The 26,773-nt window shown below is 35.9% G+C and overlaps 1 protein-coding gene across 1 annotated transcript in view; it reads left to right on the top strand.

Moving 5' to 3' along the window:
- Positions 1-26,773, top strand: part of ZFAT (zinc finger and AT-hook domain containing) — a 105,144-nt gene that overhangs the window by 45,182 nt on the left and 33,189 nt on the right. The window contains exons 7-14 of the mRNA XM_026841525.1: positions 816-966; positions 1,243-2,693; positions 3,866-4,098; positions 13,153-13,240; positions 17,133-17,282; positions 19,166-19,339; positions 22,987-23,075; positions 25,615-25,753. Of these exons, the coding sequence (XP_026697326.1) occupies positions 816-966; positions 1,243-2,693; positions 3,866-4,098; positions 13,153-13,240; positions 17,133-17,282; positions 19,166-19,339; positions 22,987-23,075; positions 25,615-25,753 (2,475 nt within the window). The remainder of the gene's footprint in view (positions 1-815; positions 967-1,242; positions 2,694-3,865; positions 4,099-13,152; positions 13,241-17,132; positions 17,283-19,165; positions 19,340-22,986; positions 23,076-25,614; positions 25,754-26,773) is intronic.

Raw genomic sequence — 26,773 nt, 5'->3', positions numbered from 1 at the left:
GATCAATCAATAGTGTGTGCTTGATTTGATATTCATGAAGTTTTGTTTGGGTATTTTTTCAGTGTAAATATTTATATAGATTTTTATTACCTTCAATGTTAACTGTGGGTACCCAGCATTGAATTTCTCCTACCACTGTTCAGAAAATAACACTCAGCTAAATAATCTCAACTCAATCACATCTCAAAATATGTTTATTTTTGCCTCAGCTAACTAAAGCTAAAGAATCTGATCCTATTGTATTCGGTAGAGCCCCTTTACTCCTCCTTCTGATTAATATTAAGAAGTGCACATGGAACATATTCTTTTAATCTGAGGGGATTGCAGCATGCCCCAAAATATAAGCAGTAGAAGATCTGTTTAAGGAAAAGATGTGCAGACTTTCAAATGTAGACTAAACAGTGTTTTTTCCCTGGCCTTATTTGTGGAACTGGTTAAATAGCTTGGCTGAAATTTTCAAATTATGTAATATGAAGCAGAAACAGAAAAATTAAACTTTCATTTTGGAAAGTTACAGTTACTTAAAGGTTGCATGTAGGATCTCATAATATTAGTTATCATGCTCCATGAATAACCCTCAGAACCAGCAGTCCTGGCATGTTATTTAAGGAGATCTGTGGTGTAAATGTGAAGTGTAATAACTGATGTACTCTTGAAGTGTATCCATCATTTTATACACATGAATTTAACAACAGATACTAAAATAGTTGAACTAATGATTACAGGGTTTAACGTTTTGTTTACACTTGTGTATTACAGACAATGCATGCTTTAATAGGACATTTCTAATGAGCATTTTTACTTCTTGCTTTTAGGAGCCACAAAAATTGTTCCTGTTGAGGCTGCTCCCCAAGAAAGTGAACCTACAATTCCAGAGGCAACAGTTCAAGACCCGTCACAACGAAGAGGATATCAAGAATATGCCATTCAGCAAACCTCATATGAACAGGCAATGAAATCAAGCAGGTAATTTTGAAGTACTTGTATTTGTGTTCATGCAAAATATGAATGAAATGCTTTCCTATCCATATTCATAAAAATGAAATATTTTCTGAGCTTTTTAAATAAATGAATAGCTGAAAATAATCTGTGAATAAGTTGTAGAATTTAAAAAGCCTGTGGCGAATACCTTTTAAAAATAAAGTAAACATTTCTGTACATCATTAATGTCTAGGGAAATTTTGACATATTATGTCACCAAGCTTCATTATTGTAAAGATAACTAGTTTGTTTTTTTTCTAGGTTGGGTCCAACTCAACTGAAGATTTTTACATGTGAATACTGTAACAAGGTGTTCAAATTTAAACACTCCCTCCAAGCACATTTGAGGATTCATACAAATGAAAAGCCTTACAAGTGTTCATACTGCAGTTATGCCAGTGCAATCAAAGCCAACCTTAATGTTCACATGCGGAAACATACAGGGGAGAAGTTTAGCTGCGATTATTGTACGTTCACCTGTCTCAGCAAAGGCCATCTCAAAGTCCATATTGAAAGAGTTCATAAGAAGATTAAGCAGCATTGTCGCTTCTGCAAAAAAAAATACTCAGATGTTAAAAACCTGATCAAACATATCAAGGAAACGCATGACCTTCAAGATAAAAAGGTGAAGGATGTTTTTGATGAGCTTCGTTTGATGACACGAGAGGGCAAAAGACAACTTCTTTATAACTGCCATATTTGTGAACGCAAATTCAAAAATGAGCTTGATCGAGACCGTCACATGCTTGTTCATGGTGATGAAAGGCCCTTTGCTTGTGAGCTCTGTGGTCATGGAGCCACTAAATACCAAGCCCTTGAGCTTCATGTTCGAAAGCACCCATTTGTATACGTGTGTTCCGTGTGCCTGAAGAAATTTGTCAGTTCTGTAAGACTCCGTGCTCACATCAAAGATATGCATGCAGATTTGCAGGAAACTTCCGTTTTTAACAGTTCTATCAATCAGAGTTTCTGTCTGCTTGAGCCAGGAGGTGATATCCAGCCGGAAGCCCTTGGTGAACAGCTGGCACAAAGTGCGGATAAATTGACTATCGTGAGTACTGATGCTATTAACATACCACAACCATCTGCTTCTAAAGGTGAATCAACAGCTGCAGATGTAAACCATAATGGTCAACATAATGGTGACTTAAAAATTGATACGGTTCCTTCCTTAAAATTTGAAAATCCTCTGGTGGAGAATGTAACAGAGACGTTGTGTCAGTCAGCAGATATAGCAGTCCCAAATATTCAATCCTGTGTAGCATCAGATTGCTTTCTGCTGAAAAACGGTACTTCTGGTCCTGACGAGTTACAAGTTTCTCCTGCAAATAAAGAGGAAGTTAATCACTCCAGTTCTGAAATGCAGCTTTTGCTGTCTGAAGACAAAAGTTTAAATCCGAGTCAGAACAATGTAGTGACTGAGAACCTTTCAGTCTCTGAAGAGAGAAATGAATCTGTTCCTTATAGTGAATCAGAAACAAGCAATCCACCAATTCAAAATTCAGCAGAAACCACAAACCCTTTGCCGGCACCAGAAGCTAATGCAGCCATCAGTCCACAGGCAGCCTCTTCCAATTCAGTTGCATCTGACGGTGGGAGTGGAGCTGTAGCCTTCATGCAGATCTTGGACAGCTTGCAGAAGAGACAAATGAACACAGAGTTGTGTGAGAGGATAAGGAAGGTTTATGGAGACTTAGAATGTGAATATTGTGGTAAGGAGCAGTAGAACTATGTTTGGGGTTTTTTTTAAATGTTACGTAGTGGGCCATCTTTTTTCTGCTCCTCTGGTGTATAGTGTTCGATATATTTGTGAATCATTGTATTAGTATTAATTTTGTATTTTGGTATGCATTCAGTCCAGCAAGATTTAATTTTTTGCTTTATAAATGGTGTGAAATTACTCAAATGTCCTTAAAAAAACACTAGCAGAATATAGCAAAGCGATACTTTGCTAAGCAAAATTTTCTCTTCACGTGAAATCTGATAGAAGCAGATGATTTCACTCTCCCCACCTCATAACTTTCACTGGGGCCAGGCAGGTTTAGGCATGTGATCAGAATTAGTCAGTCCACGCTTTAATGCTTAAACTTCATTATCAGCTTATAATAAGATTCATGGTCTTTTTCATATAGTAGGGGAGAATGTATGATAATGTACATTCTATACAATAGATATGTATATATTGTCATATTTTTGTGACATGTTTTGAATCAGTTTTCTTGAGATTAAAATTTTCATTACATAGTGTCAGGTCAAGACTGTTAGAATTGTAATTTTTAAAAAAATTTATAAAAGTGGGAATAATACATCATTTCCATTTATTCTAACTGAAAATTTTTGTGTTTTCATAACTGTAAAGGAGACAATTTGGGGTTTATCTTGTAGTCTTAATTCTTGAGAAAGGAAAGGAATTAAAGTTTGAAAGAAAAAAAAAGTTTTTGAAACACCATAACATTATACATTAGATGAATTGCTGTGCACTTTTTGGTGCCATTGTGTCAGAAAGGCTTTAAGGAAGGAGTAACATGAAAGGAAGTAACAAAAAAGATTTTGACAATCTCTTCTACTGTACAGTTGCATTCAGATTCTTTTTACAGGAGAACTGGTTTAAAGGACTTTCTCATTAAGACAAAGGTCATTGATATGTATTAAAGTTGCCCTGGTTAGTCTGTTTCAGGACATATGACACAATCTTTTTAGACAAAAGTGGTTTTTGTAAATATATTTTCAGTAGTGAAGGGTCTCTAGGACAAGTTTTCATTAAAGACAAAAGGGGCAGGATTCAAATGGTGTGGTTTGCCCTGAAAGAAAATTGGGGATATATTGGTATTTTCACTAACAGTTGTTTAAAAATTACTTTCTTCATGTCTAATTTCATTTTCAGGCAAGTTGTTTTGGTACCAAGTGCATTATGACATGCATGTTCGTACGCATACTCGAGAACATTTATATTACTGCTCCCAGTGCAATTATTCTTCCATCACCAAAAACTGCCTTAAGCGTCACGTCATTCAGAAACACAGTAATATTTTGCTGAAATGTCCCACAGAACATTGCGACTACTCTACACCAGATAAATACAAGCTCCAGGCACATCTTAAAGTTCACACAGAACTGGTAAGTAACAAATAAAATAGTATGCTTGTCTGAATTCAGTGTCATCATCATACTGTTTACAATCATGGCAATATTTGAAGACATAGGTAAGAGTTCCTACCTGATCACTCTCTGCATAATTCTTCTAGTGGCAAGAGTTGCAGCAACTAGGTATTTGGTCCCTCTCATATTAGTTTCCAGTAGAGTATGTCTGCATCCTTTTTCTCAGTTTGGTTTTCCCAGTATTGTCAGGTTCTTTGGGTTTTAAGAGAGTAAAATGAGATCTGGTACTATTGTCCCTTTATTTCATTCCATGGACCTGAATTCCATTCCTTCATAAATAGATGACTCTGGTAAAATGAAAATTTATTCCTCTCTTAATTACTATAAACAGAAGAAGTTTAAGTTGTTGAAAATAGGAGTCTTTTTCTTAATAGCTCCAACTAGTTGCAGCCATGCTCTTTGAACATCTAGAATTTTCTGTTGTGGTTACAAAGGTGAAGAGATCATGTTTTAAAGGTTCCCATCTTATTCAGTAAGTCTTCCAGCTCTGAATGACACTGTGTTAAAACCAGGTCTGGTCCGCTTCTTCAATTTGCCCTCTTATGTGTTTTCTCTGATACTATGCAAGGAGCTACATGCCTCGCTGGAAGCCCTCTTTGTGTAAGGCACTGCTTTCTGACCTTGCTCTGATCCAAGATTATCACATGAATAATCTTTTGAGGAAAATTTTTTTCTACATCAACCCTGCTTGCATTTGTTTCAAAAGTACATTTTAATAAATATATTATTGTATTCAGAATAAGAAATATTTTTAAACTAGGGAATGAGATTTTATTCTTCATTGTTGATTAAAATGCTTTTTTAGAAGTGAAATTATTTACATGCTTTTCTTGACAGATTAAGACAAAACAATTATTTTCTTTACATCAGTGTTGCCTAGCTTTTTCTTGTTTTATTGTTTTGCATGAGTGGCCCAAATAGGTTAAGCTATTGTCAGAAAAGTTGTGAGTACCATGGACTTATTTTCCTACTTGCAGGGTATAGTTGATCTGGGACATTCTAGACTTGTATACCCAGAGAGGTTTTAATGTGAGTACACTCACACAGTGTATGAACACAGGTAAGTTCCTTCCCATTCCAAATTGACCTCTAGAAAAGGGTGTTTGGCAAGTGCTTGCTCTCCCGACGTAAAGGATTTTGTCCACTTTTGACTGGAGTCTTTCTTGAAGGCCATCTGTAGTGCTTAGGTGGAACATACTACCTCATGCTATTTTATAAGAAAGTACTGGTATTAAATAAAGTACAGTTTAGGGTTTCATAGAGTGTTTGACAAGCATGCTATTTGTAATTAAACTTTCTTGACTGCTAATGCCAGAAAATTGTCATGAACTACATCATTTCAATTTGCATTTTTAATAATTTGTGCAGTAAAATACCTCTAAAAGGCTATTTTACCCTTCTTCTGAATTTATTTCTATTCTTATTCCAGCAGAGGAGAAAATACCAATTGTTTAATTGCAACACTCACTTTTCTGTCCTTTAAGAACAAGGAAACATTCACACAGATAAGGCTTTTCTTCATTCTTCACACAAAATTATGGTTTTCACTGATATTGTCTTGTAAATAAATCTTACGCACCCTTGGTAGAATGCACCACGTATGACAGATTCCTCGTAATGACATGAGAAAGAAACATCACAGCTCACTTAAAATTGCTATGATAAATATCGTTGTTACACTTCCTTTTACTGGTGAAATACGATGTTTGAATTAAGGATTCATGTTAATTTTTTCCCAGATGTGGACAATTTCTGTGTCGCTACTTAAAAAAGTTGATAACATACAGTGCCTAGTGGTTCAGTATCTTCTGCTGTCAGCCATGTGGGCTCTTGGCCAGTATTTCCAGCAGCTGAAGTTAAAGTTTAAAGATGTTTGTAACAGAACAGAACACTTTACTTTTGTTAAGCACTAGTCTTCTGTAACTGCAGGACAGCTTTAAAAAACAAAACAAAACAGGTGACACAAATGGAACATTTTTCTCTGTTGTCCCTCAATTCTTGTCCCTCAACTCTGTAGATGTTTTAAACAGAATCTAAGTTTATTACAAAATGTGCAGAAAGCTCACATAATAGACCTTCTTTTAGACTGCTTTTGAATTTATCGTGTTTATGATGTCTATTGGCAAAAATCTGTGTAAATGATGTCTGAGACTACCTAAGATAAAAGAGCCTAAAATTAGTTATCCTATATCCTTATGTAAGTACCTGTTTTTCAAGTGTGATGAATGTCCAACAGCTCCCACCAGGAGGATCATTTTCATGATACTAAATAGAACCGAGAAAATGCATTTCATAATTAAAAGGTGTGACAGTGCAATCTTTCAGAAGTACGCTTACTGATGCTTACCATCAAATATACTTGTTTATTTAAATGGATTGAAAAATTCATGTATTAGAATTTACTCAGTAACTAAACCTGACAGTTCTCATATTGACCTTTGTGCCCACTGCTTAGTATATTTACTTAATGCATACCTCAGTGAACAGGACCACTTATTCCAAAAGAGAGTACTTTAACAAACTATGCACAGTTAAATGTGGAAAGGTAGTTTAATGTTAATTTTAGTTTGCAAAATCAATTCTTAATAAATATTAAAATTAAAGCTTTCCTGGAGATAGAAGATATCAAAATCTCAGTTCAGTTCCTTGTATGAATGTATGTCTTTCATTACCTTGTTGCTGGCTGCTTTTCAACCGGATCCCTGTATTACTTGGTGAACAGGATAAATTATGGTTATTAAAAAGTGGTTTACTGTTCATCCTTGTCACTACTCAGTGTATAGCCACCCATCTTATTCTCTATACACCATCCAAGTCTTGTACTGAATTTGGGATTCTTTATTCCTTGGAGGAGAATGTATATGTGCTGCTTCTTGCCTCTGTATTTGCTACATGTTATTATTACAAGGAAAATTTTTACTTTTGAAGTCAGGGAATTGAGGCTTGATTCCAAACAAAACTTTTGCATATATTCTTGGATTTTCAGTACCATCTTTTATTTCTAAGGATTGTGTAGGGTTTTTTGACAATTCTTGGCATTTTTAGAGCTCTGTAGAAGTTCTTACCATGACACATGTGTTTCATGTCAGTGTCATAGCACCTAAGGGATGGACAGTTTATAATGACTTTAGAATAATTTACAGTTATGAATGAACTAGTGGTAACATTAGGTACCAGTTGTGGAACTAAACAATTCTGAGACAGGTACCAGAGTTTGTTTATTACCTTCAGTAGCTTTTACAATATTCAGTATGCTGAGCAGATAAACATCACAGAGGGGTTTGTCTCTGAAATTATTTTAAATGTATTTATGTTATTGATACTGCAAGATAAACACCTCTATAAAACTGGAGTTCAGACCCAGAACCACCACTTGCTCCTAGTTGTCTGCATCTGCATTCAGATACACTTCTGTGAGAGATGAGAAACCAGGCCTGTGAGAAATTAAAACAAACAACCTGGGAAAGCAAAGATTGAGGTTGATTGAAGAAATGCCTCAAACACTCGCAAGACACAACTCTGAGTCCCAGGGTGCATGCTGTGGAGGCCGAAGCTGGTAACGCTGCCCAATGTAGCTGGGGGAGAGAGCCCTGTGGAGACAGGACGGCTCTGCCCTGGGGCACCAGGGCAGATTTCAAGGGCCATGTGTCTGGTGAATGAACTTCGCTTCATTATCCATGAAATGCATATTAAAGTTGACACCCCTCAATATGCTAACGAGGGCTGCCATGATCATGCTAGTGACATCATTCCATGAAACACCTTACCCCTCTCTGTACATGGGATACGTAGGTCTGTGAGTTGACCTAGGGATGGACCCAACGATAGTGGGTATAAATCCAAGGGGGGAAGAAAGGGCTTTCTCTCTCTGCCCCTCTCCCTGCCTCCCTCTGCCCCCCCGGCCGTCTGGAGAGAGCAGTGAAGCGAAGAGGACGGATGCCAGCGAAAAAGACAGCCGTCTCCTGGAACCCTCGCCAGCAGGATCAGTGCAGGAACCCAGACGGGTGATCTGTATTCCCCCATTCCCTCTATCTCCCTCTTTTCCTTTTTCTGTTAAGAAATGCAAGGAGTATTATATTGCTCGCCACAACTTGCTATATACTTAGCCAATTATCATGTGTTCAATTAGTACATTGTGGGTAGTTAATAAATGCTTGAACTTGGAGACTTGTTGTCCACTCCAATTGGGGATTTGTGAATCTGAGTCACTTGTCCCTCTCGTCTGAGTGGGATGTGACAACTTTGGGATGTAAATGATTCTTGTCTGTGGAATTTCCTTATGCTGCTGACCTTTCGCGTAATAGCATAGTTAGAGCTTTCGGTAAGAAGTGAGATAAGTGAGCTCTGGTTGCTTATTTGCCCTTCCTGAGGAGTGTTCATTGTCAGATCGTTCCTGGTCTGTCTGCGATACCTTTGCTGCTGGAGCAGTGCCACTGTGTAGTCAAGAATGCAAGGTACTGGAAAGGGAGGGAATTAACCAAAAAAATCTATGATCTAATGATCAAGCACTCAGTTAGAAAATTGCTTTTGTTCTCAGTCTTTGCTTCCATAATGAATGTGAGATAACTGTTCATTTTTTTCTAGTCGTTATTTCACAAAAAAAATGCTTAAGCAGTGCTGTATGCAGGTGCTTGTCATTTTGTGAACTGTGATATCTGCTGCTTGCCAGACTTCATAAAAGTCTGTCTGTCTTAACTATTTGCAAATTTTTCTGTAGCCTGCTTCACACATGTGCATAGCCGCCTCATGGGTACATAAGATCCTTTTAGCTAAGTTTCATTTTAATAGGCCTCAGCTTAATTCAGGAATGTTTCATGAAAATTTTTAGTTGAACATCATGACAACTGTATTGAAGATTTCTGGATGTCTTCACTCTGCAGAAGTGTAACTTGGGAGACTAATGCTATTCCCATAGGCATTAGAAATTGAATTTCTGTTGATCTGAGTAGATGTAGGAGCTGCCTTTGGTTCTCTATTCCTCTATGAAATTATACAGTCAGATTTTGTGTTGAGTTGTGGGAACTTCTGCTAGAAGTGATCCCAGAGTACCAGTATTTAGTATAGCTTTGTTTTATTTCCTGCTCATAAAATCATGTCACTACTACTAAAAGGAGGGGAATGGACTGTTGATTTATAGAATATATGTCTAATTCCAGCCTAAACACTTTTTATTATGGCCATGGTCTTAATTTTACACTATTAACAAAATTGATAACAAAGCAGTCAGGAGTTCACACAGTTTCTTTTGAAAATAGTGGCAGATTTGCCATAGAGATCATATACTATATGATCGTATGTATTCTGTGTATGTTCATAAGAAGATACTTGCGTCATCAGAATGTCTCTTTACTGATGAGTACAGTAGAACAGCTGCTAATGTTTCTGATGATTTGCAGTGGAGGTCATATTGATTACTATTTGATTCATTAAATAAACTTCATAGTGGTCTGTGGGTTTAAATGCTACAAATATAGAGGCTTTTCATTTTTCGGGACTCCATACCAGTACACTTATCCCTTTAATTACCTTGGAACACATGCCTTAGAGAAAAAAAATTCTCTTCAGAGAGCTATCACTATAACTGATGCTTTCTTAGCGTAATTTTAATTCATTTATAGAAAGAGAAAGGCTTTGTGATTCCCATGTAAGTGGTCCTATTTTATAATGAAACAGCATAACCAAGAAAATTCTATAATAGTATTAGACTAATTTTTTCACTAGATTTGAGAATGGTTGTGGACCTGATTAATTCCTGATTTATGGAATGTCAGCAGTACTTTCAGTCAGAAAGCTACCTTTATTTTGGAATTACTTTAGGTTTCTTATATTTTCTCAAATCGGCTAATAGGGGGATTATGCAAATCTCAGGAAGTGTGGAAGTGACTTTGAAATTTAAGTAGCTGATTGGACTATGCAGATGGTCTTTAACAAAGGCAGATCCAGCTCTCTCGTTGCTTTGCTTCTGTTTGTGTCCTTCAAAAACACCACCAAAGGCATTTTAAAGGCAGGCACTCTTGATAAGTCATAGGATAAATAACTTTTATTCTTACCGGAGGAAAACTTGCATGCTGAGATTGTGATGAAGGTATTACTACAACCTCAGCCTAAATCCTTCAAAGTGCCTCTGTCATTGCCTGTGACAAGGGCACTCGGAAAAGCTAGAGCTGTGGTGGGGGAGACCTTCTTTGGGGCTCTGTGTTGTGACCTGGGTGTTCTGAAATATTTAATTTGCAACAAAGGATTTCTTAAAGGCTGTTTTTGTGAGTGATGGGGTTACACTGAAGGACTGGCACTGACACAAGCTCTCAGGGCAGCAACAGAACTCCTGAAACATTCAAAACTGATACTGTAACCTACAAAAGCCTGTGACACTGCCCTGGGCAGTGAAGGGTTTGGCTTCAGCTGGATGCTTTCTGTGAGAGGCTGGAGTTTAACAGATACACTTTGAAGGGACTTAGTGCTTGAAAGCACAGTCTGTTACACTACGAAAGATACCCCATTTTGAAGATCATTTACTGCAGAATTTGGTATAGATAACTTTCTAACTGCTTGAAGAAAGCTGTTTGGATTATTTTGTTACCATTGTCATATGAAAGGTATGTTCTTGGTGCCCATACTTTCATGTTGCTCTGTAGCTCTTGAGGCATTTACTGATGATTTTGATTTTTTTCTCTCAGGCATAGGCTTATGGCCTTGCCTTCCTGAAGAATATTAGCAAGAATGTAAAGTTGTCACAATTATAGCATTTTACTTAAAGTAGTGTGTGTGTAGTGTTGTTTCTTTTTTTTTCTTATCTGACTATGAAAGACCAAGGTGTATTTGTCTCAGTGTTCTGGGCCCTCTGAGAAATACTTAATACAATGAGTATTAAAGACTAGCAAGACCAAACTGTACATTAAAAGTATACTACATTTTTTTTCTTCATTTATTGTATATTTTGAAACCAGGTATATAGCAAGTTTGAGGAACAGACTGAAATCTGTCAGCAGATTTCAGCTGGCCCCTCAACAACCCATAAATGATACTGTGCTTATGTTTTTCTTACATGTGCTAATTTATGAATGTGATCATGCAACCCAGTCTTTGAAAAGGTGCAAACATTGCTACAAGAGTTTTATTAGAATTAATCTTCCAATTTTCATTTGAGTAACATAGATAGAAATCCAAAGTCACCAGTAGCAGGTTTAGAGATAACAGGTTATATCATTTGAGAGACCTTAATTAATTAACAGCTTTTTCTTGAGAAGATCTTGTCAGCATTGTAGGCTCCTTGAATCTCTATATCCAAAAACCAGCTAGTATTCTCTGCTGTTCCTTCTTCACTTGAGATTCTCAGGACTCAAAATGGCCACTGCCCCAACTCAGTCATAGCAAGATACTGTCCTTGCTCTACTCAGAGTGGTAATCCTTCAGAAGCTGCCATACCCAGTCCCTGCGTAGGTCTTCTCACAGGAGAAAATGACCTTCTAACAGCGCAGGAAGAATTCTTCTTGTGCTGTTGTCATATTAATAGCAATGAGAGCTTATATCCCATATCCTGCTGCCATTAAATTATTTATTGCTATTTCAGCCAATAGGATCTCAAGCTACTTGTGCTTTTAATTTGTAGGTACTTCAACATAAGGATTTCTTCCACATAGGTACATGACACTGAATGCAAAGACCTGCATCATACTCCAAAACCTGTTTGCCATGAAAACCCATCAATTTTTGCTTTCCTTTTAGGAGAGGTGTCCATTTTATAGAGGTATAACTGTGGCATATAGACAATAATTACCCCCTCCTGCATTTTTACTAGCTGTTCAGAGATACTGTTTGGTCTCAGGTCAGAAACTGATAGACCCTTATTCTCCTGTTACCTTCACGTTTCTCTTGTGTAACACAGGGGTCTGTCTCTTTTTGATACAGCAATCTTCCATGCTCTTCAAGAAGTTCTCTGTTATCCTGAAATAACTAGTGAAATACCCGTTTTGTAGCTTCAGCTTGCCTTTTACAGTGATCTCTTGGTAGTTTGGTAGGTACACATCTCCCTCTGGGTAACATGTTACCTTGTTATCTGCATACTTGTCAGGACTCACTAGACTTTACTCCATCTGTTGTTTTGATAACCCTTTCGTATATTAATCTAGTTAATGCAGAGCTGACTAGATGACCCAGTCATTTGGATGAGCGTCCAGTCTGTTGTGTCAGCAGGTGCTTGTGGAAAGAACAACCTCTTCAATTTATAATTTATATAATAAGTGGCAAAGATTATTTTAAATTGGGTGATTTATCAATTAATGGAGAAAAGTCCTACATTTTTCTGTGCAGGTAGATGTGTTTGTAAAAACATTAAAATTACAATTACACTAAATTTGCATATAGGAAGAAATTGCATCAAAACTCTCAAGTTCAACTTGTTTTATGGTGTTACATCTTTTATAACATCAGTGACACTGATAAAAGCCAGAGTATAAGGTTTTAAACCAAAATAGTAGAATAGTACTTTATTGGTAGTACATAAAATGCTGAATATTTATAAAGTAGTTAGAAATGTAGACATTGAATAAATAATGGTATCCATCATTAAGTCTTCTGCTCAATTTCAGTCCATTAAGTAGTAGTATAAATATACATACTGGTGGATGTCTTCAGAATAATGAGATCTGATCCTTAGGTTTCGGAAGGGTAGACTTGAAAAAAATGAAAAAACCCTGAATATTACTGCTTATATCAAATACATTTTCTTCTGTTATGTGACTTGATACTTCAACTCTTGGTTATCTAAAGAGTCAGTTGGAAGATAATGCCTACATTATTGTGTATATTCTCAAGTACACATTAATGATGTGCTTAGAATACTTTAATATTTCTTCTTCACTTATTTCACTATAAATATATTCATTTTTTCCTTAAAAACTGAACCTTCAATTATAACTTTGTTGAGAACCATGTATTACTGAATAATGACTGTAGTGATTACACCAGTGGACTGATAATGCAATCTTTTTCTTTCTTTCTTTCTTGCTTAAGGATAAAAAGAGTTATTCCTGTCCTGTGTGTGAGAAGTTATTTTTTGAAGATCGTCTTATAAAATCTCACATCAAGACAAATCACCCTGGTAAGAAAAAATCAAGGAAAATTTCTCACTCTGTTGCAGTAAATGGATAAAGGTTTAAAGTGAGAAGTGTAATGTGATTACATTCCAAAGAATTAGAAGAGTCTACGTTTAATCTAACTGGTTTAGAGTAAGAATTATATTAGTTGTGCAGATGTTAGAATTCAGAGTGAAAAAGGTTATTGTCCCAGCATGTGTATTGTGGAGTATGTCAGGTAGTTCGGTTAAGAAATCTGTCTTCATCTGGCAAAGAACTCATTTCAAAAAGAGGACCTAGATGAATTCAAATGAAGCATTGGGAAGTTTGGAATTAGTCATATAGATAGCCTGTAACAACCTGTGAGACATAAAATTCACATTGGCCATACATAAACTGACAGAAATGCATTTATTGCACGTTATTTTGTCTATAGGTAATTGATGTCAATGCAGAGATCCCTGAGCTGTCTCTACGTGTGCTCAGTTAGCATGTGGCTGGGCTTTACCTCCAGGGCCAACTGAAGTCTGCAGCAGGTCTCTTACTAGAACAAGCTCTGATGTGGTATGGCCAGAATTAAGCTGCAGCTGACAAGCCTGGCTGGATCCAAGCTAACCACTGCAGTCCATTCAAAGTCTTGGTTATACCTTTCATCCTAGCACTCTGATTTATCAGTGCGAGCACAACATAAAATGAATGCTTTAAGTCAGCGTGCTGTGTCTGGGTAAACAATCCTTTCTCAACTCTTGGAAATTCAGTGCCAAAGTGCTCAAGTGACTGGTGCAAGGACTGATTTAAATCTGACTGATGTGAACTCGGCAGAGCTGCATTAGTGTGTCCATACTTTTCTCCTTAGTATCTGTGTTATGTTGGATAGAAAGGCCCACTGCTACTGTGGAGGAATGGAAGTTGTCTGTATTGGCCAACATACTTTAATTTACGGTGTTACCTATCACCTGACATAACTTGATACTAAGAAAGAAAATACGGGCCATGCTCAAACTGTGTTTGGGGAAGAAAAAAATCAAAGTAAAATGATGTAACTTTTCTTGTCTTTGGCAGAAATACAACATAATGGGTAAAGCAGTAGTTTCTTATCTTCCTACTGCCACTAGATAGTGCTAGACCCGTGTTTTAAACAATTTCCTTCACTTTAATTTTAGACTAACTCCCGCTTTAGCTCTTTAGTTACCAAACCTCTTTATTTGCAGACCACTCTACAACAGTGTGGTTGGAGGGCTTGTCATACATCAGGGGACATGTCTGATGCAGCAAATTGAGATGAGGAAAGGCTTCTGTGCTATACTGTAGTCAGGAGGTATGTCACTCAGTAAGCATAGAAATTGAATCTCAAGACCTGTGCCTGTAAAGCCTTTGTGCTGTCTCAGCCAGGGAGTGTAGGTGGCCTCCCTAAATAATGTGATCTGTGAACTAGGTGTACATTATATACTGCGTCCTTAGAGGTTGCCATTGGTCTGCACCGGTCCATTGACTGCTGAGTTATTAGTGTATGCTGTGTCTGGGGTCCAGAAATACCAGTTAACTCTGGAGCGCTGATGGGCTAAACTCATGCATTTAAATACTTTTGAACAAATCATTTGGTATCTGAATCCCTCTAAAACTATAGTGTAATTTTTTTTTTACCCAGGAAAGTGGTTTCTTTTAAATTCTGGGTTATAATACAGGTAAGGTTAAAAAAGAAAATCTGCACAGCCTATTATTTTGTGTCCTCATTTTTAATTCATATATTGCAGGCAAATAGACCTTAGAAGCAAAATACCAGATTTATTAGATATATCTCCGTGGTACTAAAGAAATGCTGCATCTAAGATATGCCTATGCAGTAGTTATGCAACAAAACTGCTTTAATATATGCAAGAGAATTAATACATAAATCTTTTTCCTGTGCATCCTGTCCTTGTAAGCAGGAGGAAATCCTTTATTTGTACAACATACTTAATTACAAGCCAAATAAATAGTAGGGGCCTGATGGTATAAACTATCAAGTATTGCATTGGAATGACTGCAGTTTTTAAAAATGTAACTAGAAAAGAATAAAGGTGAAAGGAACAATGGATACTGTTAAAAGGAATTGAATTTTAAAATGACATACCAAGAATTAATTTAAACTGATTTAGACTCATTAAAATCCTATTTGTGGAGCTCCCCTCTTCTTCATTTCTTAATATCATCCAGCATGACCCCTCTCTTGTCTCTTCTCTTTCATCAAGTGGAAATTATGAAGTAAACCACTACTCCTTCCTCTTCTATGTTTGTACAGAATAGGAGATGAATTCTAGTTCCATGTAGGCAGTGGGACAAAAATCTCTCCAGACTTCAGTAGAGCAGTATTTCAAACCAAAGAGATAAGAAAGCTTGGCTTTATTGCCAAATGATTTGGGTACTCAGCAGGGAAGAAGTAGTCTTGGATTCTGGTCCCAGCTTTCAGAATTATCTACCTTTTCATCCACTGTCTGTTTTAATATGATATTTGTTAATAGTCCTGAGACATGAGAGGCATCAGCTTTTATAGATCCCTACTGAGCAGACATAGTAGCCTGCAGTCATGAAGGATCTAAGCCATAGAAGGCAGATGAGGGTTCAGACATGTGTTTACATTCTTCTTTTTTGGGTACTTTAGAACATATCTCTGCTCAGTTCATGGGCTTCTATATTTCCCTTTTGAGGTTGTTTTCCTTGTGCATATGAGTTCAGGCAGGATTTTTATTCTGCTTTTGAACCAATTATGACTAGTATGACAGTTAATATTCAGTAAAAAAATCTAAGTTTAGACTGTTTCAAATTCTATAAGACTTTGGGCATAATAAGTCATCAGCTTTCATCTCTTAATGTTTAGATTGCGTGAGTGCTGTACTTCCACTGAGTCATGATATTTAGCATTTTCTTAATCTGAAATGCATTTGAGCAATTTGATATAATTTTTTTTAAAGCATTTTTCAATGTTTTCATTATGTGTGTTTGGGACATTTTAATTTAAATTTCATTATTTTGAGCTTTTTCACTATGACAACCAAAACATTAGATTGTAGAAAGGAAAAACTTGAGATTTGAGTATGTTTAGACTGAATAAGTGAAGGCCAGGAGGGGGATCTTAGTTGCTGTCTTCAGCTATCTAATAGGAGATAAGAAAGAAGACAGAGCCACTATTTTCTTGAAACTATACAGTGAAGGAATATGAATTGAAGCTAGGAGATTCTCATTAAAAATTAGGAAAGTTATTTTGACTGTAAAGGTGGTCAAACACTGGAATGGGTCAAGAGAAGATGTAGAATCTCCATCCTTGGATATGTTCAAAAGGGTACTGGATATGACCTCAAGCAACATAACTTTGAAGTTGGAACTCCAAAGTTGACCCTGCTTGGAGCAGTTACCCTTAGAGGTCCCTTCCAATTGAATTTATTCCATGAGTTTGATTTTCCTTTAAAATTTCTGATTATCAGGCATTGGGATCATTATAGTGGCTGAAGTGAATTGTCTTCAGATCCCTGACATAAAAATTAATACGTCTGAATAAAGTCTTTCAATAAAAGACTTTGAATATCAAAGACTTTTGAAAATATTGAAAAAAAAAAATGCCAAACTAATTTATTGGGAAAGTTCATAGTTGGAAAATTATTTCTAAGCTGGTGGCATGCCCAAGATTTTTTTATTTTTTTATTTTTTTTTAACCAGGCAGTGGGGACACTGAGTACACAGATCAGGAAAGAAAGAACATCCTAGAAACCCTAAGGGAAAAAAGGTTCTTACATTCTTTGCTCATGTTTTATCTGAGTGGCAGTAGGGGAAGTAGAGCTTTTAGAAAGTTGGAGTGAATCGGGATCTAGCTCTTCAGTATTACTTACAGAACAGATTCCCTTACGTCCTTCTGGTTTTTATTACCTTTTACATTTCTCTCAGAGGTTTCAATGTCTACTATTTCTGAGATTCTTGGCAGAAGAGTTCAGCTGAAAGGACTTATTGGAAAACGAGCTGTGAAATGTCCCTACTGTGATTTTTATTTTATGAAGAATGGATCAGATCTTCAACGTCATATTTGGGCTCATGAAGGTAAAGCTCAGGTTTTAAGCTGTTGGGTGTATAATGTCTCATATTCCACACAAGCTTTGCTGACATAAAAATTCAAATTTATTGCTATACCTGAATCAAAAACTTCAAGGTACAGTAGGGGTTAAATAATTAATTTAATGGATTTTGGATCACATATGGAATTGCACACTTATAACATGAATAGACAGCTTAAATGTTTTATAAAATGAACAAGTTTTTGATTAATTTTTTTCCAAAACTCATTCATAAACATCTATAAAATATTTTATAATAAATGTGTGTAAGGAGGAGTGAATTAAACACATGCTCAGTCCCTTAAAACAAGTAATTTTCTGTACCTTCTCATGCTACTCCTTTCACATTTGTCTAAAAATAGTTGGTCTGGAAATCCATTAGTAAAACAATTGGAATCCACTTACTGTGGTGTATACTTGTAATTTCTGTGTGTATTTTAATTAAATCATGCTGAGCATGACAGCTAGCTGACAGGACATAAACAGTGATTAAAAACCCCATAAGGGAATGCTGATCATATCCATGACTTTTTGGGGAGAAATTCTAGTAATATGACAACACACAGTTTAAAAATGCCTTGAATTTAAGATCTGTGCCCAGTAAAATCCTGTGTCTGCCCAGTCTTTTTATAACAGGTGGAAGACCACTTGTATGCTCTTTAGTTAGTTAATAATCTATGGAACAGATTGCTTATGGTGTTTGAACATTATTTTGGATTCTTTACCCATCCCTCCACATAAGGGGGATAATAAAATCTCGAACTCATATTTTGATTGCAGAGTGTTTGCTCCCATGCAGATAGCTCAGACATTTATACTGGTACTGCTTATTTTTTTGAACGCTTTAACTATGAGCTTACCTGCCTGTGTACTATAGTAGTGGTCCTCTCCAGTAGCCTTTACTCCATCAAGGTGGTTAGATAATGCTGGTGTAGGCTTAGAGCAATTACGTGTGTATTCCATAGATAGTTTGTTTTTCTGCCATGAAAACTTGGAACTCATCTAGCTAGCAGGAAAAAAGTGGCGAACAGACTTTTATTCCCAAATCAAAGTGTGCAATCAAGTCTGCTTAAAGTAAGCTATAATTCCTTACGCTTGTAAATCTAGTTTTAAGGTCATGAATATCAATCCAAAACTGACAGAATCTCATGAAACCGTTGAGCTACTCTGCCAATTCAGATTTATTCAACTTTTCTTTGAAGGATTTACTTTGTTCATGTAGACCTTCTGCTAGATGACACACTGTGCGTCTCTCTTATTACATACTTTGGACTGTTTGAGAGAAGTGAAATTTTAAGTGCTTGCATCTTTCCAAGGGGAAGGAAAAAAAAAATACTGTCTGAGCCATTACCAAATCTGATAGTAATTAACAATAGAACACAGCTTTTCACATTTAACTTCTGCTTACATATTAAGTACCTAATGAAGTGGTCCTCCTTAAAACAGGTTTCTTTGTAGTAAATAGAGAATGATAAATATCTGAAGACTTTTAGAGGGAGATTTGGTATGTACACCAGCTAGGCATCAACTTAGGCAGTCTGGATTCTGCTTCTAAATGAAGGCTGGACATACCAAGGTCAAAATATTAGTATTTGCTTGGTTAAACTCAGTACCTGACTTCAATACGGAAGTATTTAATTCTGAAAGAACCTTTCCTTTCTTTTAGTAAGTTAAATGATGCTGTCAAGAGCTCAGTATCATTTACACAGAAGCTATAGGTGAAATTTATTAAATGTAGATATGAAAATTTTAAAACATTACCTTGTTGTCCATATTGCTCACGTGATCTGAAATTTCTTTCAAGGAAATATCCACCCTCTCATCAAAAGGTACAGCTTGTTTCTTCATAGTATATTTTTTTATTTTTAGGTGTAAAACCATTCAAATGTTCTCTATGTGACTATGCCACTCGCAGCAAGAGTAACTTGAAAGCCCATATGAATCGTCACAGCACTGAGAAAACACACCTTTGTGATATGTGTGGGAAAAAGTTCAAATCAAAAGGCACTTTGAAAAGCCATAAACTCCTTCATACTGCTGATGGTAAGTGCATATTTATTAAATCCAAGTTTATTTTAGGGCAATAAATACTGGCTGTACTATAGGACCTTAATAACAAGCTTTTTTCAGTTGAACACTAAGTGCTGCTTACAAATTTTATTTATTCCCAGGAGACACTGTGAAATAATTCAAAACTTTGCAAAATTAATTTCTGTGAAAGAGACAAATGTCTCTGGAATACTTGAGTTTTCTGAAATTTTGTCTTGGCTTTATATCCATTTGTATTCTTGTGGAGAATTGCTGATCTCAATAGAAATTTGAAAATACAAATAGTTCAGTAGCTAAGTCTCTTACTACTTTCTTCTGTGAGAATATTGTTAGGAATTGTCCAATCCAGTAGCCCAATAGAGGCAAGGCTGCTGCAGCTCTGTGTCCCCAGGTCCAGTCAGCCGGTGGCAAGTCTGAGTGTGTATTCTCTATAGGCTTATATGCGGCACATGCATTTGCTCTGTAATTTTAATATTTCAGTGATGACAGCAGAAAAAAATGAGATGCAAATCCAGAAAAATAGCATATTTTATATAAAAATTAGGAACACAATAATACTTTATTCCTCTGTGATTATCAAATTGAAGGAAATGATTTATCAGCATAAGTTGTACAGACCTTCATTATGACTTACTAGCTTTGTTACTCGTACAACCTTGTGAAACTTCATTCTGCTTTATTTACCATTTCATTTAAATTATTTTTAAAGCATTTGCATATTCATTAGCATTGACCTTTCCCAAAAAGCACTCAATGCTCTGTTACATCTTAGAATGTATGTGAAATTTTTGTCAGAGATATTTATTTTTATTTATGTTTATATCTGTATGTATAAGTGAAAGAGATGATCCCTTTTACATTGATGGATATGACACGTATTATAGGAAACATACAGTTACTGTAGTAATACCGGAGTTACTGTAGTACTACCATGAGTTAGTAAATAACTCGTTATTCAAAAAGAACTTTCCAATATTTTGAAATAACTTGGTTGGTAACAAGCAGGTGTTGCACATACATCTAAACTTCATATGCAAGCATCAAGATTTTACTTATCAAATGCAATTCTCAGCTGGTTGCTGGCTGGGAGAAGACAGGTTGTATTTGAATTAAAAGGAAATTTGGAGCATGATCAGACTATAAGGAAAAAATTGGTCTTTTTCTATGGTGCTGTAAAAAAAAATCTGTGCATGGGGTTTCATTTCAAAACCTTTCTGTTTTGTTTTCACCATCTGGCATGTCGCAATACTGGCATTCAGCAATGAAAGTTGAATTCATTTTTACCTGTAAGTTAGTTCTCTGTCTTGGAACAAAATATGTATGTGTGTAAGTAAATATTGCAGTTCAACTGAGGCTGCTTTGAAATTTGGCACTGTTAAGAATAGCACTATAGTTGTGCAGAAGCTAGCTTAGAAGGGATTTGGTTTAAAGGTTTGAAGTTAGTTTTAAACATTTAACTGCATGCAAGAAACTATATACTCTTACCATTTACTGCTAGGTCAGGCAGAAGCCTTGACTCTGGAGGCAGTGTAATTACCAAGATCCTTCAGACTGTCATCATCTTCTGCAGTAACTGAGGTGACTGCCTGTTTGGTTTTGATCCACCTCCCTTTTTGACTGATACAAATAAATCCCAAGACTTAGGCTCTTATACCTTGCTTTTTACACTTCCAGAAGTGTTCCAGGAAATTCCTCCTACCTTTGGAAACAGAATCTCACTGTCTGTGGAGACTTAAGTAATTTTCTTCACTAAATCCACCCCAGTGGACACTTGTGAAAAACAAGGTAGTGTTTGTCACTAGGAATGTAGTGTTTGATTTGTCAAGGGACTCAGCCTCTTGAATGCTGACAGTTTCTCTTTGCCCAGTGTCCCTCTCTGTAGTGACAGCAATTCAAAAGTTCTTACATTTATTTTTTTTTTTAGCACATCTAGTATTCTTCATTTATTTCACAAATAAAAAGAATTTGAAAGATGTTTCACTGTTTATGAGTCTTGTCTTCCTGACTTATGAATCCAGGCAATTTTTGTTCAAGTATCATCCCTGCAAGGTCGATTTAACCAGTAGAATATAAAGTAGTTTTCTGTCTGCTTTATTCTTCTCCAGAAGACAGACTTCTCAAGAGTGGCATGATAGAATACAATTCTGTAGTCCAGGCTTATTACTGTTTGTGATTAGAAATAAACCAGAAACCCTGCTTTTCATTATTTTAATTAGAAATCAGAAACTGTCTTAAGGTTCTTCTGAGCTGTGTTTTATGGAAACTTTCATACTGAGTATAAAATGCTTGTAACTTTTTTGAGCAAGATCCAGAATCTAAAGAAACCTGATCTCTTCAGGATAATACAGAATATTCAGTATTGTACTTCTCCATCATTTCTTTTGGTTCTTTTGCTTGTGGAGTAGCTTTTAGCACATACTTGTTCCATGTCAGCCAAATACACTTTGCCAGCCATAGACATTTAATACAGCAATTAAGTCTTTCTGTATTTAATACAGCTTGTAATTTGGCTGTAGGTAGCAGGACTGATAGAAACTTAAAGATGAAATATGGAGAATAGGACTATGACACCCAGAGAATAAAAGGAAGGAAATGGTGTTATTTTAAATCATAAGGAAAAAATATTTGGGAGAGAGAATGCATTGAACGAAAAATAAAAGATACCTTCAGAATGATGGTATGTTTGGGAGTTTCACCCTTTACAAAGCCACAAACAGCAACAGATGTGTCTTAAAAATGTCAGAGAGAATTTATTCCTGTTAGAGAATCCTAAAAATACATCATGACAATATCTGACCATCTTGCTTTAAGAAGGACTCAGACTAGTGATTTCAGGGCCAAAACCAGACTGTTAAGATCACGAAGTCTGATCTTTAGCAGAGTACAGGCCATAACTTAATCTAAGAATTTCCGCTGGACTGTAGTATATCTTCTTAGGAAGGGCTTAGCAGACTTGATTTAAAGACTTCTTATGACAGGGCATCCGTCTCATTTCTAGTAAATTGTCACAGTCATTACTCATGTTCTCTGTTAAAAATACTGACTATTTTAGACTAAATGTTCTGAGCATTGGCTTTTGTTAGTTGAAATTCCAGTTATTGCTTAGTTCTCCTCAATTCTATTGTTGCTGTTTCAGGCTGGAGAGTTAATATACCTTCAGTATCGATGCCTGACTATAAAGCTCACAGGCATGTAAAGAAGTTTCAAGTGAAACTTGAATTAGCACCAAGAAAATTTGAATGTATTTGAATCATAGCAATTCAGTACTTGGGACAGCAGTAGGTAAAAACATGTGAACATGACCAAACACCTGTGTTTTAAGGATTTCCAAATATGCTTTGCAAATAGAAAAATAACTGCGCCTGCAGTTGTAAATAACTGATTTCCTTCTTCCCTTTAAGGTGCGGTATAATGATTCTTTTTCTTTTCCCAAGTATCTATCCCAGGAGCATCTAGACTGTTTAATGCTTATAATTTAAAGATGGCACTCAAACCTTTTTTCTTCTTTACTCTGATCTCAGAGCAAGTGCCAGACTTCTACTGTTGTTCATTGTTCATTCTTACCATTTCAAAATCATCTTTATGAGAAAATACAATCAGTAAACAGAAAAAAGTTACTCCATTTTCTATTCCCATTTCAGGAAAGCAGTTTAAATGTACAGTGTGTGACTATACAGCTGCACAAAAACCACAGCTCCTACGGCACATGGAACAACACGTCTCTTTCAAGGTAAGAAAATATATAAATCATGCTTATTGATCAGTCATTTAGAAATACATGGAATGTCAGACAACAGTTTTAAAACTGGCACACTTTCCTTTTTGTTGGCAATTCTGGCATCTTAACATTTTAATATTTGGGGAATTTTGACTTTATATTCAGACCTTGAAGGTAGGGTTATTTTGCTTATGGACAATTTGTAATTTGTATCTTTACCTGCCAAAAATATATGTTTGTTGCAATATAAACCAAAAATTATTGTTTTATTTGACTGTGAGTTCTTGAGAGAACTAATCTAATACGTACCTTAAAATGTCCTAGGGAATAGGAAAGCAAATCCTATACATTGCTGTTCATTGAGCACCTTAATTTTCTCTGAAAGTTTGACAGTCTAATGTATTATAAATGACTTTATGTACTTGAAGAAAATTGAAGAGAGTTAATTTTAAAACATCCCATTTATGTGAAACGCGTCTTGCAAAGATTTTTGAAGATTGTTAATGTTTCTATGAAGTGTTTAGATTAGAGTTAGGGTTTATTTTAATAAATGTAGTATGGTTTTATTCTTAAATTTCACATGGTTCTCAGCATGATAGGTCTAGCTATAATTGTGAAATGTTATAGTCAAGAGATAGAAATTATACTAGTTTATTTTCAAGAAAAATCCAGTATTTTGTGTGTATGAAAATGTTCATTTTAATGTAACGCTTTATCTTAGCAATGAGACTGTTTCTAATTGAAAACTCCATACTGTTTCCATATGCAACATCTTTCATTATACAACAAATAGTTTTCCTCTATAAAGAGTACACTTCAGCCATTCTTAATAAGTACCAATGCTATGTAACTCTTTAAAGCAGAAAGGAAGACAGTCTTTTGATTCATGGTTTAAATTTTGGAAGACAAGACATGTAAGAAAATTAAGCAATTCATCTAAAGAGATGATATGCTTTGAACAAGTAATTTTTCTTTCTTAAGTATGTAGTTTTGCTGTGGATTTACCTTCTTAAAAGGATTTTTTGTAAATGGAAGTACATAATTTTTGGTTTTTAACAGCTAACAGGGTGAATGTACTCATAATACAGTTCTTGAAATACAGCTGGTTCTGACCTTGGGATCAGCTTTAGAACTGTTGACTCAGCACCTCTTTTCAGTCCTCTGTCAGCCTGCATGTAAGTGTGGCTACTCAATGCATTATGAAGAGAACTGCAAAACACTGAAATAGGTCAATCAAGAGTATTTGTCAAAGGGAGTTCAAAAACTATCTGTTAATAATGCGTTGCCTTCTTCTGGGACAGTTGTTTGCATGCATATCAAACTCAGAGGAATGTCAGTAGTTATGCAACCTAATAATAATTTAATTCATCATATTTCCAAGCTCTGTGAATTTGCAATCCTGCTATCCAACAGCAGGTAACATACAGGACATGCAAGTACATAGTGTTACAAGAACACAGCAGTCTGTCTGGATTATTTTCTTGAACAAAACACAGTTTCAGCAATAGAAAAGGAGAGTACACCCTCTGAAAAAAATAAACAGCTGAATGTTACACTACCTTCTGATTTGTAAGGTTAAGGGAATCTGGACACCACTTTTCTGCCTTATTTTTGCTGTTCAGAGTCTGAAGAAAGGTCATGAGCAACAAGCTTGCGGGGAATATTCTGGTCAATGGACCCTGACTGCAGACATTTCCCTGCTTTAAATTCAGCTTCTTAATAAACGTTTCTGTACCAACCATTTTCTGCTGACTAGGTTTAGGTGGGCCTGGTTGCTGTGCATGAAACATTTTACATCCCATTCTGAGGTACTTGAATTTTTTCCCAGGGACTTGGATCAATGTCTGTATTCTTTTTAAGGACCCTAATAGTTATGTCAAGCTTCCTGTAACTGACATATCTCAGTCAGAAAGTTATTCTCAAAGGCTAACTTAAGGCAAAAACTCTTGTTTTGCTTCTCTCCCTGTCAGTTTAAGGGAGATGTATGTTCTAAAAAATTAATTAATTTGGTTCCCAAAACTTAGCTCACCAAATGGTCAGGTGAATGCAAGTGCCAGTGAAAGGGAAGCAGTTGGGAGCATGTTGGAGAGAGAAGTAAATGAAAGGGAAGAGATCAACCCTGTCAGGTACGGTTATCTGTTAAATTAGGTTGGCTGTACAATTGTACTGTACCTTCAGTTATTTTAGTTCTCTTACTCCCCCTTTTCAGAACAAAGCTCACAGCAGCTGAGTCATTTTCTTGTAGTAGAAATTCTCCACGTGGTCAGACATGTGATCATCAATTATGAAAACACAGTTTACTGAATTATGAAAAGTAGGTAATGATCTTACAATGTTGAGAATACTTGGTGTCTTGCCCGTAATAAAAAGTAGCAAATTTCAGGTAAAGTTTGGTGACAATTTCCATTTGTATTGAATTTTGGAAAGTCTCCCTGGAAGATACCTAAACCAGAAGTGTGAACATGGTTTCTCAGGATCAACACATTGCAGCTTAGACCTTATCCTGAAGAGGACAGGAAATATGGTCTAACATTTTCCTTTTTGCTTCTAGCCTTTCCGTTGTGCACATTGCCACTACTCCTGCAACATATCTGGTTCCTTGAAGAGGCACTACAACAGAAAGCATCCTAATGAAGAGTATGTAAATGTAGGTTCTGGGGAGCCTGCAGCAGAAGCCCTTATCCAACAAGGTACATCTCCACCATATAAGGCATGGGTTCTTTTCAGAACTAAACTTGGTGTAAAGGTACCCCTTTTGTGCAATATGCGTTCCTCAGTTTATTGAGTGTTATATGATAAATATTACTACTTTATATTAATTCTGAAATGGCCACCTTTTACCCTTCCTTCAGTGCCCTTTGTTCTTGGTTTCTAAGGGTGGGTGAACCACAGTTTTGATTGACCTTGCTGTACTATTCATTGTTGCATACATTTATCATTTTCACTTGTTTGTCTGTTTTTGTAAGTAAAGTATCACTATCTGTTGAAAAGAATGATAAATTTCTATCATTCTACTGATAAATGTCTATGACAGTTTTGCAAGGTTGAACTCAAGGTAAGGTTGAGAAGATGTAGGGAAAGAGACTGAAGAGTAAATGGCAGCAAATTATTCTCCCACTAGAAAAATTTTGGAAAAAAGATAGTACAGATAAAACAGGTTACAAACTGTTATGCTCAGATTCTTGTTTATGGACAAAGGAAGCACACCTTATCTATATAAGTAAAGCCAAGAAATTCTTAGTATAATGGAAATTATAACAGTGTAATTCAAGAATCACCATTAATCTAGATCTAATTATTATTTTAAAAATAATAATTTGAAAATAATTTAAATAATTTAAAAAATAATAATTTAAAAACAATAATAATAATAAAGTTTCAAACAAACTTGATTAAACTTTTTTGGCAGATTATCAAAGTAAACTAGGAAGAGTTAACAATGTCATGTCATCTTCACCCAACTATCTGTGCTTTCGAGTTTCTACTGTTTATGTTAACATACAAAGATGTAAACCTAAGTTTTCTGTCTATCTACAAAATGACGCACAGCGTGAATTTAACACTATGTTAACTTTCTGAATATGCAGGGTTACAAGTAAAAACCAGCACGGTGAAATCATCGGCATCCGATTTTCTACACTAGATTAAACAGCTTTGACTTCTTTTTCTTATGGAAGTCATTTGGTCAAATGCCAGATCTCAGCTGCCTG

Source organism: Athene cunicularia, assembly GCF_003259725.1.
Source record: "Athene cunicularia isolate RWA chromosome 2 unlocalized genomic scaffold, athCun1 chr2_part1, whole genome shotgun sequence".
Lineage (NCBI taxonomy): Eukaryota > Metazoa > Chordata > Aves > Strigiformes > Strigidae > Athene > Athene cunicularia.
The sequence above is the reverse complement of the archived record's forward strand: the minus strand, read 5'-3'. Positions and strand labels throughout refer to the sequence as shown.